Source organism: Artibeus jamaicensis, unplaced genomic scaffold (genome assembly GCF_021234435.1).
Source record: "Artibeus jamaicensis isolate MK-2021 breed Jamaican fruit bat unplaced genomic scaffold, CSHL_Jam_final scaffold_660, whole genome shotgun sequence".
Lineage (NCBI taxonomy): Eukaryota > Metazoa > Chordata > Mammalia > Chiroptera > Phyllostomidae > Artibeus > Artibeus jamaicensis.
In genome coordinates, this window is record NW_026522052.1 from 1,456,592 (window position 1) to 1,475,450 (window position 18,859).

Sequence of the window (18,859 nt, forward strand, 5' to 3'; positions counted from 1 at the left end):
ATTCTGATTTTCAAATACTCATTCATAATTAGGATCACCTTACATTTGTGGTTGCTCAAGTTTTCCAATATACTTTTATATCGTTTTAATTAATTTTCTCAGGAAATATACAAAGTGGCTCTAATAACCTCGTTTTGTGCATAAGGAACAGTGAACACAAGCAATTCTGACTTTTCTAAAGTTAAATTGTAGAAGAGCTCAGGCCAAGCTTCACTCTCTTTCCAGGGCATTATTGCTGTTTCCCAAGTGACTGGAAATGACCAGCCCTTTATGAGAGCAGGATTATTAATAGATTTATTTCAGAGATTTGGAGGAGTGTTAGGTACAGCCTTACAGTCATTACTGTGTTTGTCTTATATTCCCTGATAAGATTATGGCCTCAAACTGTGGGAAGGAGGGAGAGAGGAAGGGGGAGAGAGGAAGGGAGAGAAGAATGCAGGGAGAAAGAGAGAGAGAGAGAGACTTGCTCACCTCATGTCTTGTTTCATCGGAAACCAATCACACAAAATTCAGAGCTGTTTTCCTATGGTATACTTGGACAAAAGTTTGCCTTACATGTGACTCATCCTTGTTTTACTCAGAGAAAACAGCCTGTCTTATTAAAGCTCCTTTTCTCTACTCTACAGGAATTGAACTCAGTCACTGGCATATCCTAACAACTCCTGGCTCCTCAATTAATTACTTAGCAAAAAATTTCTATTAAATAGCATGGCTAAACTGGGACAACTGTAATAGCATGAATAATAAAATATTTTTAAGCCCTATTAAAATAAAAGGAATGAGTAGCAATAAAAAATACATAAATGAAACCTTAACAAGAGACAAAAAAGCACCCAGCAATTCCACTTCTGGGTATTTATCTGAAGAAACCCAAAATACTAGAACAAAAAGACAAACACATACATATGTTAAGTTCAGCATTATTTACAATGACCAAGGTACGGGACCAACCTAAGTGTAGGCTTGACTTGGTATGATAAAGGCATGATATGGTCTACAGATGATGTATTATAGAATCCTATGCCTGAAACATATGTAAATTTATTCATCAATGTTACTCCAGTAAAATAAAGTTTATTTTATTTTTTATTTTATTGATTATGCCATTACAGTTGTTCTATTTACCCCCCAATCCCCTTCACCCTGCACGCCTCGGCCCCAAACATTCCCCCCCCCCCCTTTAGTTTGTGACATGTCTCAAGTTCTTTAGATTCTATATTTCCCATACATGCTTGCCCTCACCCCAATCTATTTTCTACCTACCATCTATACTACTTATTTTCTGTACCTTCTCCCCCCTTCTCCTCCTCCCACTTTCCTGTTGCTAACCCTCCATGAGATCTTCATTTCTATGTTTCCCCTCCTGATCTAGCTGACCTTTAATTTGCTTTTGTTTTAGGTGTGGTTATTAATAACTGTCAGTTTGCTGTCCTTTCACTGTTCATGTTTTTATATTCTCTTTCTTAGATAAGTCCCTTTAACATTTCATATAATAAGGGCTTGGTGATGATGAACTCCTTGAACTTGATTTTATCTGAGAAGCTCTTTATCTTCTCCTCCATTCTAAATGAAAGGTTTGCTGGGTAGAGCAATCTTGGATGTAGGTCTTTGGATTTCATGACTTGGAATACCTCTTTCCAGCCCCTTCTTGCCTGTAAGGTCTCTTTTGAGAAATCCGCTGACAGTCTGATGGGAACTCCTTTGTAGGTGACTGTCCCCTTATCTCTTGCTGCTTCTAGGATTCTCTCCTTCATTTTAATCTTGGCTAATGTAATTATGATGTGCCTTGGTGTGTTCCTTCTTGGGTCCAACTTCTTTGGGACTCTCTGAGCTTCCTGGACTTCCTGAAAGTCTATTTCTTTCGCAGATTGGGGAAATTCTCCTTTATTATTTGTTCAAATAAGTTTTCCACTGGTGGCTGTTCTTCTTCCCCTTCTGGTACCCCTATAATTCGGATGTTGGAGTATTTAAAGATGTCCTGGAGGTTCCTAAGTCTCTCCTCATTCTTTTGAATTCTTATTTCTTCACATTTTTCTGTTTTGTCATTTTTTCTTCCTTCTGGTACACTCCCTTGATTTGAGTCCCTGTTTCCTTTCCTTCACTATTGGTTTCCCTGTGCAACTCCCTTCATTACAATTATTTCAGCCTTCCTGTGTTCCTCTAATCTGTGACTAAACTTAACCAGTTCTGTGAGCATAATGATCACCAGTGTTTTGAACTATGCTTCTGAAAGTTTGGCTATTTCTTCATCGCTTAGAGTTATGGGCTCTGAGACTTTGAGATCTTGAGCCATTTTTCATCTGTTTGCACCCAGTAAGTATGAGGAGCAGAGTGTTAGGTGTTCATGAGGGCGTGGCTGCCCAGGTCTTTGGGTTGTGACTCTGTATGTTGGGGGCAGGGTCAGAATGGGGAAATAGCAGCCCCTCTGCTGCTTCCCGCTGCTGGGGCCTGTTCGTTTCGTCTTACTGCTCACTCCTTCTCAGGTCTATATGCAAACAAACGTGTGACCGCATTCAGCCTGCCGCCCTGCGCCCTCCCTGGGTCCACCCATTGCAACTCCACACCTGGGATCCCCGCAAGTGAGTCCGTCTGACCGAGTTTTCCTGTGCAACTCTGCTCAACCAGCTACTGGCTTCTCCCCTCTTACCAGTCTGGCAGAAGAATTCATTGTTATCAGACTTCAGAAAAGTTCAATTTTATGTGTTTGGCTATGTTTTCTATTGCTAAAATTTTGTTGTCTCTAAACTTGGTTGTGTGAGAAGGTACAGTTTTTCACCTATGCCCCAACTTAGCGGAAGTCCCAATAAAAGAAATTTTAAAAAGATAAATGGATAAAGAAGTGATGTGTTAGTTCGGAGTCTCTCAAGGAACCTGAAAGATGAAATGAGCTCTGGAGAACAGGGTTCATTAGTGGAGAATAAGGGAAAGTAGCCTTACTCCAGTCAGAATGGGCACATAAAGAAATCAACAAATGAGTATTGCACAGGATCTGGAGGAAAGGGAACCCCAGTGCACTGTTGGTGGGAATGCAGACTGGTTCAGCCACTGTGGAAAACAGTATGGGATTTCCTCAGAGAAATAAAAATGGAACTGCCTTTTGACCCAGCAATTCCACTGCTGGGATTATATCCTAAGAACCCTGGAACACTAATTCAAAAGCACCTATGCACCCCACTGTTCATAGCAGCCCAATTTACAATACCCAAGTGCCAGAGCAACCTAACTACCCATCAGCAAATGAGTGGATCAAACACTATTGTACATTAACACAGTGGAATTCTATGCAGCAGAAATAAGAGGGAGCTCCTACTCCTTGTGCAGCATGCATGGAACTGGACAGCATTATGCTAAGTGAAATAGGCCAAGTGGTGAGGGATACCATCTGATCTCACCTGTAACTGAAACCTAATCAACAAAATGAACAAGCAACCAAAATATAGACAAAGATATAGGAACATGCTGACAGTGATCAGAGGGAAAGGGAAGGGGGTAATGGGGGAATAGGATGAAGGGGCATGGGAACAATTATAAGGTACACATAGAATAACAAGTGGATGAAAATAGGGGGAGGAGGTGGGGGAGGGCTGGGATAGCGGGGAAGGATGGCAGGGAAAGGCAGAAAACTGTACTTGAGCAACAATAAAAACTAATAATTAACTAATTAAAAAGCCAAACCAGCAGATCTGTAAAAAGCTCATAGATACAGAGAACATTCTGATGGTTGCCAGATTTAAAAAGGGTTGAAGGGATGAGTGAAAAAGGTGGAGGAATTAAAAAGTACAATGTGGCAGTTAGAGAATAGTCATGGGGCTATAAGGTACAACATTGGGGAATACAGTCATTGTTATTGTAATAACTATATGTGGTGTCAGATGGATACTAGTTTTGTCAGGATGTTCACTTCATATACTGTATAAATGTCTAGTCACTCTGTTGTACACCTCAAATTAATATAACAGTGTGTGTCAATTATAATTAAACTATTTAAAAATTTAAAAATCTTAATTAAGGGAGAAATATATACCTCGCTAATGCTAATCAAAGAAGGCTGGAGTGGCTATATTCATTTTAGACAAAACCAATTTCAGAATGAGGAAAAGTTCAGAGTAAATGTGAGAATTATATAATAATAAAAATGTCAAATTCTCTAAGAAGATACCAGAATTTTAAATTTGTATATTCTTAAGATGAGAACATCAAAATACTAAGGCAAAAACTGACAGAACTAAAAGAAAAACAAACAGAATATAGAGTTAACTCCCTACATAGGCTTTTTTCTTGGTTTTTGTCTGGACAATCAGAATCTTCAAACAGATGGACTGTTTGTAAGAAAGCAATGGCTGGGACTTGGGAGAGGAACAGTACCTGCTACGTGTTTCAGAGCGTGGCTGGGTTGGAATTGGGGAAGACAGGCAATGGGTTTCATTCCCAGGTGTATGTAGAACATGGTGCCCTGACCTGGAAGCAGGGGAGGGGGCTCAGTCTGGGCAGGTGGACCCAGAGGCAATGCTACCTGAAGTTCTCCTAGTAGTGAAGGCTGGGGTAGCCAGGAAACCACTGCAGGGTGAGGACAGCCAATGGGAGAGATGAAACAGCTCCTCCCTTGGGCTCCTTGTGCAGACAATTACAGTGGTTTCAGAAAGCACAAGTGTTCCTTCATATTTCCTTAACAGGTGAGGCACCAAGCCCTGAAAGTGGCCTTCAATAAACATGTCTGTTGATTAGGTGACACTTGTTTACATAATCCACTTGTTCGAGAAATTTACAGTTGGTAGATTTTACAACATAAGAGCTCAAATGGAAAACTGAAACCATGTGACTTTAGAACTGTAGTTGAGCCCTGGCTGGTGTAGCTCAGTGGATTGAGTGTGGGCCTGTAAACCAGAGGGTCGGTGGTTTGATTCCCAGCCAGGGCACGGGCCTGGGGGATTGCAGGCCAGGTCCCCAGTTGGAGGTGTGCAAGGGACAACCACACATTGATGTTTCTCTTCCCTCTTTCTCCTTCTCTTCCCCTCCATCTAAAAGATAAAGCCTTTTCTTTAAAAACCTCTCATTGATTCTGCATGACATAGAAGACAGAACACTGGTTTTCTTGGGTTTTGTTGGTTTTGTTTTTTGGTTTAGAAATTCCCAAACCCAAGCTCAGTCTGGAAGCTGAAGGGTGAGGAAAGAAGAGGTAAACAATGTAATAATACTTGCTCTGAACAGTAAATGTAAAGGGCTATTTTTTGTGGGCAGAGGGTAGTTCTACATATTTCATGGTCCTTAAGAAAATGTCTCTTGTCATTACATCAGTGTGGCCTATCAGTGTGGTAGACTTAGATACAGCCTATTTCATGAAAAGTCTTCACTTCAACTCTAATGGGCACATACATCACCTGGAGACTTTGTTAAAGCTAACACTTTAACACAGTAGTTCTTGTGGTTGCCTGAGAGCCTGCCTTTCTAACAAGCCCTACCTACACAGGCTACTCTCAGCTGCAGGCAAACTAGGAAGAAAGTCCAGGGAGATCAGCCTCCACCATGAAAGCCAGGCCAATCTTCCTAATATGAGTTTAGTCCGCAATTTCATGGAACTCAGACCTTGGCAATGCTCTACCTTAGTGAACAGATATCAAGGTCCTGTCGGAGTTCTCATGTGTTCAGGTGAAGTCACGAGAGTTCTAATTCACTCAGTCAGTTTCACAGATGGAGACACGAAGTTCCTAAGGCATTGAATCATTTGTTTATTATCCCATAACCATTTACGTGTATGGTCCGAATTATAATGGTGTATTTCTATGTAGGGCCCTTTATCTACTTCATATAAGACAGGAAAAGAACCTACAACACAAGATATGAGGACAGAACTCAATGTGAAGAGTGGAGGCATCAGAAAAATTGGGAGGGAACAAAAGGAATTCAAAAACCAACACAGATTCAATGACGAAAACATAAAAAAATCAGATACAACAAAGTATGGTGTAGAGATCGTTGTTTTATTATTGACATTACAGTATTTTAGGAAACAATGCATCAAGTAGGGTCATTTCCATTGAAATAGAGCATGTGGGACAGAATTAGCTCCTTTTGTTCTCTTAGCATGAGTGATTCAGTTCTTGGGCAAAGCTGTCATTAAAGCTGCTTTTTTAGTATACCAGATCACAGCCTGACTAGAGACTTCATGGGTCCACACTAGGACCAGATTCCATTATCATCCTCTTACTGAAATGTTTTCTATAGGGAACCTATCAGAGTGTCATAGCAGATGTAGCCCAGACCCTGAATTGGAAAACTGGCAGGGAGACATGCAGCACACAGGAGTTGAGCCCACAGATCAGTGTTCCCGTGGGGAATCAGGCCTGCACTGTACCTAGGCTGCTTTGAGGCTTGCCTTTTTCTAAAACTCTCACACCCTGAATTGAGGTAGAAAATGTTTACTGTAACTTCCTAAAGTATGTGCTAAACCTCCCCAGTATGGAAAGTAACCGGTTCAACCACTTTTCCCCTTGGTCTGCAACACCCTTCTCTTTGAAGTAATTAGTGGCATTCTCTCCTAAAGCAAACCTGAGCATAGTAAATGAGGATCATCCTCGATGTAATGTACCCAGAAAAGCAATAAAAGCCTGTCCAGGCAGGGGTTGGGGCCCTCTCTCACTTAGAGAGCAGCCATGCCATCCCTTTTTCTCCACAGGACTTTTGCAGTCCATGTGAATTTGTTCGTCAAGCCACAACACAGACCCCATGGCCTGGAGTCCGCATCATCCGGCGCCCAGGAACAGACACCCAGGGCTACAAGCTGCAGTTGTGGACAACACACCAACTTGGAGTGCATGCTTCAGCCCAGGTAAGGGCAGATGACACTGAGTACTTTTCATTTAGGTCATAGGGTGTGTTGGATTTCAGAGAAAAAAGGGATTTCTCCCAAGGTTGACCACTTTTGTGGATGCTTTACATCTGCACCCTCTTTAGTAAGCAGGAGCCTTGCTCTCTCGCCCAAGTATCTGCTGCATTTCATAGGTCTGGGCTTGGGAGAAAGAGCAAAGACCTCCCCTTTAATCAGCTTTAAAAACAACTAGTTACAGGGCTATTTACAAGCATCTCAGCAAATTCTTTCAAGCCGCCTCTTGCAGTCCTTTTGATTTTGCCTTTTCCCTCCCTACACCTGCATAAGGAAAAGCAGATAGTGAATGAGTGTTTTGGTTTCAACTCATGATCTTCAGATTCTGAAGACTGCTTTCCAGAAGAGTTTAGTGTTAGTCCCAGGTTTTGTATGAGAGCATCTGGCATTCGCCAAGCTCCGAAGACAAAAGGCACTTCCTCCCCTCCGCTCCAGAAATCGGGTGTTCCCACAAGTCAGAACCTTGCGAGGGTGTCTGGGATCAATTCCCAAGATGTGCAGGGGCCTTATACGGACCTCCAAAACAACTTAATCTAACTTCTGGGTCACCCGGGGAAGCACAATATAAAGTCTGGTCATCTAGCGCTTTGAGCCCCCCTTGCAGCCCTAAACGCTTGGAGAAGAACCAAAACCTGTAAGTGGGGTTAGCCTGGAATGCCCAGTACCCCTCCCTGACTGTCTTTCACCAACAGCACATTTTGACCCACCACACTATATTCCCCAATAGCTAACTAGCTAGAGTTCAGCACAGGCAGTGGAAGGAATTTCAGAAAAGGTTCTTTTATTTGTTAAAAAAATTTCTTTAACAGTTTCTATGAATCCTCTACCAAGGGAACAGGCTCTCTCTAATGAACAGAAGCAAGGTTTTTGGTTAATTCAGCAACTTTTTAAGGCTGCTGGATGTCTCCCAGATAAGGGATCTTTAGATTTAGAAATATAGGGAAAAGGGCAGAGAAGCTCTCATAATCAGGAAAACAGACAAAAAGAGAAGGGACCGATGCATCCCAGCCAGACCCTTCCCATAGGTCCCCCCAGCTGCAGTGGGCATCACGGCTCGGTCTGGTGAGCCCAGCCATGGTGCAAGTGTGCGGGCACTCACAGCAAGGGGGGCGGGGTCTCTCTGTCAAGGACCGGCAGTGGCAGAGAGAGCGTTGGTCCCCCTTGGGCCCCCTCCTCCCTGTGCGTGCACAGGAGCAACCTCTTCTCTACCCAGTGGCTGCAGTCTGGATCTGCCCCAGGGCAGGAGTTCCACACTGTGCCTCACCTCAGCCAGGCACCTAGCAGCAGACTTAGAACTGGCGCAGGCAGCACGTCACAAAGGGGAGTTCCAGCTAGGCCATCCTCGAGGTAAGAGACAACAGCCCCCATGCTTTGGGTAGCTACCAGCGTGCTTAGTTTTGAAAAAGAGATTTCTATTTTATTTATATTTCTATAACTGGAATGGGGGCATTTCTCAACCCTGAAAAAGTGTGCAGTCTCTTAAATGTTTTGGTCCAAATGGGCAAGTTGAATGAATTCAGCCTTACATCTTTCATGCCCCACTTAATATCTGGGGCAGGGACCTCCTCATTCAGTGAGGAATGGAAATCACCCTACTCTGAGTGTTAGCCCTGGAGGGTTACAACCTCAGATGATTTGGCAATCAGATGTTAATCCTGGACCTAGGAACTACCAGGTCCTGAGAACAGTACAGTAATTAACTCGCTGCTCAAACTCACTGCAGCTTACAGAAACAGCAGAGGGCCTGTCTTTCCCAGCAGACACTAACTCAAGTGCTCCACAGGCCCCTCCCCTCACTGGGGAATTAGCAGAGAATGTTAGAGCTGGAGGCCTTCAGTCACTTAGGCCGTCCACAAGAAATCAAGACTAATAATGGCCTGGGATATATTATACAAACCACTCAGGCTTTCTTAGAAAAATGGGGAATTTGGCATAAAACAGGAATCCCCTATAATCCTATGAGTCAAGCAATTGTTGAAAGAGCTCACCAAACCTTTAAAATATTATTAAACAAACTAAAAAGGGGGAGTCAGGTAATATCCCCCAGGAATTTAATCATGCTGGCAATATATACATACAATTTTTTTAACTTGTGATAATTTAAAGTCACCCATAGGCAAACACCTTGTGCAAAACATGCCTGCAGGCCCACACCCCTTGGTCTTGTACAAAGACCCATTAGGGGAAGGAAGATGGGAAGGCCCAGTTGAACTATTAACTTGGGGAAGAGGGTTGCTTGTGCCTCCTCCCCAGAAGGACCTTTGGAGCTTCTGGCAAAGAGGGTGAAGCCATATCATAGAAAAGGCTTCCCGGCAGCGACCCACCTCTACCCCATTGGACTCTCCTGATCCAGACTTCTCCAAGCTGTGCGTCACTCTGCTCTAGTAGAATCCCAGCAGTACTCCTGGAGCGATATTCAACATCATCTAAGAGGGAATTTTTCTACCAATTTAAAAAGACAAATTGATAAATTGCAGTTAGAATTACGTCAGCAGCTGCAGGACATTCAATGCTTGACTAAGCAAGAGTTTTTCAAGCCCTCCATGACAATCTCAGTGGCTAAATCCAAAAAAAATGGTTTCATGGACTTAGCCTGAGAGCATGGGTCTTTGGAGCCATTGGTTGCTTACTGATTATAATAATGCTCTGTGTACTTTGCTGCATTTGCAATTTTTTTCCCAGGGTCCTGTGAGAGACCAGCAAGTAGCAAGCTTTGTGGGATCTATAGTGGTCCTAACTAAAAACAAGAAGGGAAATGTAGGGAACCTATCCAAGTGGTATGGCAAATGTAGCCCAGACCCTGAATTGAAAACCTGGCGGGGAGCCAGCAGGCACATAGGAGCAGAGCCCACAGATTGGTGTTCCGATGGGGAATCAGGCCTGCATTGTAATAGGCAGCTTTGAGGCTTGCTTTTTGCTAAAACCCCCACACCCTGAATTGAGGCAGAAAATGTTTACTGCATATCTTTAAAATAACTTCCTAAAGTCTGTGCTAAACCTCCCAAGTATGGAATGTAGTGTAACCAATTCAACCACTTTTCTCGTTGCATCTGAAACATCGTTTTCTTTGAAGTAATTAATTAGCAACATTTTTTTTCTTTCATTATCAGTAAAGGGTAACCACCTAAAGCAAACCTGTGCATAGTAAATGAGGACTATCCTCGATGTAATGTGCCCAGAAAAGCAATAAAAGCCTGTCCAGTCAAGTGTTGGGGCACTCTCTCACTTAGAGAGTGGCCATGCCATCCCTTTTTCTCCACAGGACTTCTGCAGACCATGTGAATTTGTTTGTCACAGCCACAACACACAGACCTCGCTGGCCAGAGTCCACATCAGTTTCCTAATCCAGAACATCATCTCCAACAGGTATGACTCAACCCTTAGGCATGCAGTAAAGGCTAGTAAAGCCCAAGCAGAATTCATCTAGAAGTTCACCAACAGTGCCCACTCTCACAGCGGACCCTTGCAGCTCTCTCTATCATCCTGAGGTTATAAATCCCAGTGTCGGCTTTCAACCTCCCTCCAACCCTTCATTGTATCTAAGAATAGAAACCTGTATAGTTCACCAGTCTTGTTACATCAGTTCATAAAATCAAAAGCAAATAGACAAAAATGATAAAGAACTTTCCGATTCAGGCATTTACTAACATCAATGTTTCCTAACGTCAACCTTTAGTCTGGAGTCCCTGCTACCTGTTTTTCATGTTGTCACTCTGAGGACATGTGCTGGGGAAAGGAGAATGACATCCATAGGGAACCTGGGACACAGAGGCAATGTGGGCTGGGCACCCTTTACTTTTATGACAAGAAACAGCTTCATGACAGCAGAAAAAAAATGGTAAAGGAAAGGACATGAGCATAAGAGAGGCAGAAAAGGAGGCACTTGTTCTTCTGGTTGGTATCCTCAGGGGGAAAAGACAGCTGGATCAACAGAGGATCTCAGAAGAGCAGTAGCAGCTTCAATGAGCACATGCTGGATGGAGCCTATTAAGAAGAGAAAAAGAAAACGAGAGCTGAGGGGCAATGATGAGATGCATGCCTTTCCCCCAGTCCCCTCTAACCTCCCTGCTCATCACTCAAGCCCTGCTTTTGACTCTCTGCAGTACCCCTGGCTTCCGGTCACCTAGACTTCTGTCTGGCCCAGAAACAGTCAGCCGTGAGACAGTAAACTCTCAGGAGTGCAGTCTCACACTCAGCACAGTACTGACCTAGTGAGGGGAGTAAATGCCACTCCATGTCCTTTTCACAATTCACACTCCCCATCCACAGCCCTTTCCCTCTTCACATACCTCCCCACCACCCCCAGTGTCACACTGCACCCTCCTCCTGCCAAGGGGCACAACTAGCTGGGAGACCAGAAAAAGCCTCGACCAGGATAGTCAGGGGGATGGACAATGGTGTTTCTCTCCTGGGCACACTCTTTAAGGCCTGGAGGCTCCCTGTCTGGGAAGATGCCCAGCTTCCTAAGGAGGGAAGAACATGGGGACTGAGGATTAAGTTCCTACCTGCATGGACGTGAATCCAAGTCACAGCTTTCCTTTCCAGAAGTTCCCACTCACATTTCAGATCCTTATAGTTGTCATGGAGCCAGATCACTGCCAGGACTGTGGCCCAGCCTGAGGGATCCACACCCTGCAACAAGCAGACTTCCCTGAAGCCCCCACTCCCTCCTCACTTACCAATGCCCCCACACTGCTACTAAATGAGACTACCTGGTCTCCCTAAACCTTATTTATGACTTGCAAGGCATAATTCCAGGCCATAAACCTCAGGGCAAGGATACATTGCATCTTAGGATACAAAGATCTTAAATTTTAAAGCCAGTGTAACCACGAGGACAGTGCTTGAAACTCCTGAACATACCCCTAATGAGAATTAGCCATCTGTGATCAAAGAAACACATGCAGCCCTGGCTGGGTGGCTCAGTTGGTTAGAGCGACACCCCATACACCAAAAGGTTGCAGGTTCAATTCCCAGACAGGGCATGTATGGGAGGCAACCAATTAATGTTTCTCTTCTGGCCCCCACTAAAATGGATCCTCAGGTGAGGACTGAAAAAGAAAAAAAAGCACAGCTGTACAGTTGCTTTATATTTTCTGAAGCATCTTCAGGATGTTTTTATTTGAACTCTCACCAAAACAAAAAACGAGGAATCACAAATGTTTAAGAGAGAGAACTGATTCATTCCAAAGTGAAATGATTTGCCCAAAGCTTGCCCTCTAAAACATGATGGAGGTGGGACCAGAGGCCAAATATTCTGGTTTAAGTCACATTGCTCATAAAACTCAACAGAAAGTCTCATGCATAAAAACAGAAAACAGGTTCCTGCGAGTTTTCACCCACGACCCCACAATTTCAATGTTTAGAGACAACAGATCCTCTTTTATCATGACCTTTAAAATTTGCAAACAGCTATCATGTCCTCTGAGTAGTCTTGTTTCACATCAAAATTCTCAGCTCCTTTCATTCTCTTTTAAGAAGATTTATGTCAAAGCAATAAGAATCCCCATATTCGTTCTCCTAGCCTAGAAACAAACACAGTGATTTCTAAAGTATATCTCTTTAAATGGTCACATCTGGAGGTGCATGTACTTATAAAATTCTGTGACTCCAGCCCCAAATGGTATAATACACATAGCTTTTATGACAATTCTGTTGCCCTCAACATGTTTGTAGTTGTCTAAGATCTCCAATTTTCACGTGCAGCAGCTATGAAGTCACTTTGCACCTATTCTATATCTGTAGAGTTGAGAATTTAGAATGAAAAACAGTATGTTTGTTTCTGCTAATTTTTTTTAATTCAAGCCATTGTTCAAGCTTTGGGGGATCCTGGTTTTCTTGTGTAATACTCTATCTCTCAGTTTGGTCACACACAAATAGGAAAGCATTGGTCCACACGTCTATCTAAAGTTCATGGAAAACATGGACCTCCAGAGAGTTCAGAGCCTGGTGGATCTAAACATTGGTTTCAAGTTGAATAAATTCACTATTCAGTAATAGGTTTTCAACTAGTTTGTAATTAGTCTATATACTCATCATTAAGGACTCCCTACCCTTTAAAGTGACAATTCCAGGTGGAACTGGAGAATATTATGCTGAGTGAAATAAACCAGTCGGTGAAAGACAAACACCATATGATCTCACTTATAAGAGGACTCTATTGAACAAAATAAACTAACGAACAAAATAGAACCACAAGCACGGAAACGTGCAAGAGACAGACAGCTGCCAGAGGACAAGGGGAAGGGAACGCTGGAAGGAAGGGGAGGGACTAGTCAAAGAACATGTAGGAATGACCCATGGACATGGACAACGGTGTGGAGATCAGCTGTGGGAGCGGGAGGGGGGCCTGGGCAGAGGAGGGAAAAGGGGGAAAACCTGGGACAGTTGTAACACAATAAATAAGAAAAAATATATAATTTACAAAAAAGAAATATAAATTACAAAAATAAGAGTACCAATGCATAAAGACATATATGTATTATCTTTTAATAATAACATATTACATAAATGCAAAAAAGTAAAAAATAATAAAAAAAAAAATATAACTACTTAAAATATTTTTTTTAAAGGAATAATCAAATACCTTACTGAAATTCAGATACACCAGGGCCCTTTCCTTATTTTAAAGATTTTATTTATTTCTGGAGAGAGGGGAAGGGAAGGAGAAAGAGAAGAGAAACACTGATGTGAGAAAGAAACATCAGTCGGTTGCCTCTCATATCCACCCTGACTGGGGACCAAACCCACAACACAGGCACGTGCCCTGACAGGAAATTGAACCGCAACCTTTTGCTTTGTGGGATGATGCCCAAACCAGAGTCACTCCAGTCGGGGCCGGGGCTGAGGCTCTTGATTCCCTTGATTTATTGGCCAAGTTCCCACGCCGGAGAAGGAAATGTTAGTCTAATATGCTTTGTTCTCAATGAAACCAAGTTAGAGCTTCATGATCCTTAATATCTTCATTTAATTGTTTGTAAAATAACTATATTATTAATCAAATGTATACTTGCTTAATATTATCCTTCTTAATTATCTGTTTTAGAAGAGTGTTTTTCAATAGAAATATAGTGCTAGATGCACATATAATTTTAAGTATACTAGTAGCCAATGTAAAAATGTAAAGATAAAAAGGTACAATTATTTTATTAATATATTTTATTTAACTTAATATATTTAAAATATTTTTGATTGATCGAACTTTTTTTAGAGAGGGAGAAAGGGAGGGAAGGAGGGAGGGAGGGAGGAAGAGACATTAATTTGTTGTGCCAGTTATCTATGTATTTTTGCTTGATTCTCATACGTGGTCTGACCAGGAATCAGACCTGTAACCTTGACATATGGGGACAATGTTCTAACCAACCGAGCTACCCAGATAGGGCTTAAAATATCATCTTAACATGTGATCAATATAAAAATAATTACTGATGAAGTATTTTACATTCTTTTTTATATTAAGTCTCTAAAATGAGAACGTATTTCACAATTATAGCACACCTCAATTCAATTAAAAATTTAGTTCCTCATTTGCATTTACCCTATTTTAAGGGCTTAATAGCCACATCTGACTAGTAGACACTGTGTTGGATATTATAGTTATAGGACACCTGAAGTTTTTTTAATCACCTTCCGCATTTGCCAATTCAAAACGACACTTGTCCTTTTTAGGCTTTCAGCATTTGCCTTCTATTTAACATCACAATTAGAAGATTTAGTAAGTTACCTGGACATCCAGGAGCATAATTTGTCCCTCTCAGCAGACTTGAATACATTTGAAATATTTAGGTCATCCCTATTAATACTTCACCTTTCTGAACTTCAGTAAAATTCTGCTAATTTCTGGACCACTTCCTTTAGTAAGAACAGGAGCAATAATGTGGGTTCTGAAGATAGACAGTCCCAGAACTAAACCTAACTCTGCTGCTAACTGGTTAGGTAACTCAAACAAATTATTACATGTCTCTGGGCTTCAGTTTCTTCATCTACAAACAGCAACATGAATAAGATTTATTATACTTAATTGCTTTGATGAATAAGTAATATGAATATTAAGTGCTTAGCACAGTGCTTTGCACAGAGTAAATGCTCAATGAACAGTTGTTATTATAATTAAGATGCTTGGCAGGGAATTAATTAAAGTAGAAGAGAATTTTGCTTTCCTTTTGTTATCCATCAACTCCTACTAGCTAGACCACTAATTAGTCCCTTGTTCTTTATGTTCTAACCCACCCAAAAAAAACCTTCAACCTCTACTTATTAGAAATTTATTTAGTCTATGGCCTTCTATACTTCCTTCCTCAGGTGACTCACAGTTCACCCCCATTCTCTTTTAGTGACTCCAACCACTCAAGTATATACACACTCTTCTGTTCTCTAAATCTCACCTTGGCAGGAAATGCAGCCAGTATATCCTCCACACTCATACCTAGGATCTTGGCCAGACCTTCATTCAGATCCCAGGAACCATCTGCCTTTTGGAGGGAAATCAGCTGTAGAAGATTATTATCTTCAGAGACTTTGGGAAGGAAAAATGAAAGAGGATGAGAAATTCAGAAGCTTCTCACCTGCAGCATACTTGAGAGAGCGGTCTGAGCTCAGAATGTAGAGCGCGCGGAGCTCTGCAGACCCCACCAGGACCCCATTTCTTCCTTCCCCGGGGGACATGCACTCTCTGGGACAGGATAAGGCTGCCCTGGGGCTGCACTGCACTTAAAAACTCAGCAACAAGAGAAGGTTATGGGGAACTAAAGGGTCCTCAAGATGGTGCTGTTTAAAGTCTTATCCAGTCTTATTTAAATAACCCTTAAAATGTTAGGCATATTTTAAAAATTCTAGGCAAGCAAAGCTTGAATTTTAATTATCAAAAATTTCAAAAGAAAGCAGATATAAAGGAAGCAGTTAGTCGTCCACCTCAAAGAATAGTCTAGGGTCTAAGCATGGTGGTACACCTGCTTCAAAACCACAAAATTTTCATAGAAAGTATCTCACATCTGGCTATATGGGATGATACACTTAGAGAAACTTAAAAATTAGTAGGCAAGAGAAACAGATCTACTCTAATGGGAAAGCAAAGCTAAGGCTCTGGATTTCCAAAGTCTGAGTTTGCATCTCAGTTCTGCTAACACACAAAATCTAATAGCCATTTAACCCACAGGGATCTCATCCTGCTCTGTAAACTGAAGGCAGTAACGCCTGATTCACAAGAAAAAAGGGAAAGGACCTGGAAGGCCCATAAACAGCTCCCTATAAATAGTAGTTGCCAACTAATTTACAAAAACCAGCAAGATGCCACTGGGGAACTTTTCTTTCTGCTTTAATAAGAGGATCCTTAGGAGAGAAAGCTAGAGTGGAGGTAGGACAGCGCAGGAAACCAATGTAGATTGAGAATCTGCTCCCCAGACAACATCGAGAAGGTTCTCATGACAAGCCTGGGAGATGAACAGTACGGCAGCAACCAAGGCTCTAAAAAGTGAATTGATTTTCCTAAAACCCCACAGGAACTGCTAGTACAGACATCAGAATTCACCCTAGACCTCAAAGCCCTCTCTTTATAGAAGCCTAAGAAGAATGAATACATAGTGTGTCAAAGATGTTAAACAATTAAACAATTACATGCCATAAACCCTAGCTATGAAAATTGGAGCAATGAGACGGAAGTTGCCTGTACACCTGTTTAAGTAGAATAGGCACTGCTTAGTAGCGAAATGTACTCTGACTTGATGTGTCAGGTACATGAGAAGCCTAGCTGCTGGGAACACAAGGCAATGAAATGACGAAGGAACACTCTTTGGTGACAGAAAGTCGTCAGACATCGTTAGAGAAATCTGTCTTCAAATCCAACTTCTAAAAAAATGACTAATGCAGCTGGGGGCCCAGACAGGGTGGCAGCCCAGCTCTGCAGGAAGAGGGCCCCGGCCAGTAGGGACGGTTTTCGAGCTGAGATGGCAAAGGGGGTAAGTTTCAGGCTCTTCTCGAAGGACACTGGAGCAGGTTTCAGTGTCCTATACTGTACACCACTGAAGCGGGGCTGACCCTGGCAAGTACAGGGACTAAACAAATTTTATCGTCTGCCTAACACTTTTCAAAGAGATCACCTCCCCGGGAGAGAGAGCCACGAGACAGCAGAGCGACCAGGATTAGTTCCGCAGTCCCTATGGATCGGAAGGGACCTGAGGCCCGCCTCACCTGTGCTGGGGCTTCCCACGCTAGTCCTCAATGCGAAAGAGCAAGGCTTTCTCTTCTGAGGGGAGGCCGCTTTGGGAGACATGGCTTTACCCTTCAGTCTGCATTTACCGACTCGGGCACTGTCTAGTCCTGTGTGTGTGAAAGAAAAACATTGGTGAGAAAAGGCCCCTGGAAAGATGCACACCAACAGGACCCAGGCTCTTGTGAATCATGGACGGAGGGGGGTCGTAACCATTCTTCCAGCATGATGTGCTTAAGTTGAAAAAAGCCCTCAGCAGGCAGACGGGAGGGGGAAGAGTCCTTTGTATGACCTGAGAAACCCCGGCACACACCCACACCAGGGGCCTTTGATAATTTGAGACACGTTCAAGTATGTCCTACCCAATGTTGGCCTCGGTTGCTTTCTTTTTTTTTCTTTTAATATTTTATTTATTTTATATTTTAGACAGGGGAAGAGAGAAAGAGAGGGAAACATCAATGTGTGGTTACCTCTCATGTGTCCCCTACTGGGAACCTGGCCCTCAACCCAAGTATGTGCTCTGACTGAGAATCAAACCAGCAACCCTTTGATTTGTAGGCCGGTGCTCAAGCATCGAGCCACACCAGCCAGGGCTCAGTTACCTTCTTTATTGTGCAGTTTTTCTTCTCTTGCAAACCCAGACCCTGCACACACCTGCCCATTTCAATACATGACAATGGCCTTTTATTCATCTTTACTTTCAGTATAGCAGGCTTCCTCCAACTATGTCACTTAAAACTACATGCTCCTTCTAAAGACCTCTTCTCCCTCTCTCCTTCTGAAATGGTGGATGTTCCAGGTAGCTACTCCAAGCAGCCAGGTTTGAGAGGTGGGGTCAGTGCAGTTAGCAACCTCTTCAGTCCCAATTGCCACATCCATATCATTCCTCTTCATCCTCACCTGGATTTACCTTCCTCACATCCTCACTGCTGTCAACCTCCAACCTCTCTGGCCCTTCCCATCATTCACTAAAGTATCTGAAAACCAGGTCAAAGACTTTCACTTCAGGGCAAAGCCTGCCATCACCTTGAGAGATCATGGATCCATGTAGATAACCCATCTGATATGAAAATTCAAAGCCTCTTGTCTTCCTCAAACCAAAGGGCTTCAGCCTGCATTCTACTCCAGCCAATCCCTCCAAGCCAGTATCCGGTTATCAAACAGTTCCCACTGTAAAAAAATAATTAAAAAGAACTCTACTTTTAAAATATGATATCTAATTTTTCCAGCTTTCTAACTCACAGATTTTTATTTTACCTGGCCTTTGATTTCATCTGGACCTTTAAGTCTTTGTCTCCTCTGTTTTTTGCTACATAGAAATTTCCTTGTATCTTTACTCTTTGCCATTCAGCCTAAATCTTAGGTTCAGCACTCTTCAACTCTCTTATTACTATCTTCAACTTCATGTCCCTAACTTCCTTTTTATCACATCCATTGCCAAAACCCAACCTCAGAATTACGCCAACACTCTACTCTCTTCATTCTTATACCAAAGCTGTCGCACACTGATGAACCGAATCACATAAATGGACTTCCTTTAGTTGTCTAGTGCCGCTGAAAAAGTCAGTGTAGCAAAACTAAACCAGACCTTCAACATTCCTTGACAAATACTCTATTTCTCCCTGAGCATTTCACTCCCCGGATTGCCACAGGGCTATTTCCAACCCTTAGCTCGAATTCTCTGCTCTGCAACTCCAGTCTCACACTCATTAGCTAATCTTGCTGTCTCTCACTAACATAACAGAAAACGATCAGACAGAAACTCCAAAAGCTTG

The 18,859-nt window shown here is 42.5% G+C and overlaps 1 protein-coding gene across 2 annotated transcripts in view; it reads right to left on the reverse strand.

Annotated features, from left to right (window-relative positions):
* Window positions 1-5,957: 5,957 nt before the first annotated feature.
* Window positions 5,958-18,859, reverse strand: part of VWA5A (von Willebrand factor A domain containing 5A) — a 35,734-nt gene continuing 22,832 nt past the window's right edge. For both annotated transcript variants that reach the window (XM_037133956.2, XM_053659443.1), the window contains 4 exons: window positions 17,066-17,194; window positions 15,265-15,395; window positions 11,386-11,512; window positions 5,958-10,864 (listed from right to left, as the gene is read on the reverse strand). In XM_037133956.2, coding sequence (XP_036989851.2) covers window positions 10,785-10,864; window positions 11,386-11,512; window positions 15,265-15,395; window positions 17,066-17,194 — 467 coding nt within the window. In that variant the 3' untranslated portion in view covers window positions 5,958-10,784. The remainder of the gene's footprint in view (window positions 10,865-11,385; window positions 11,513-15,264; window positions 15,396-17,065; window positions 17,195-18,859) is intronic.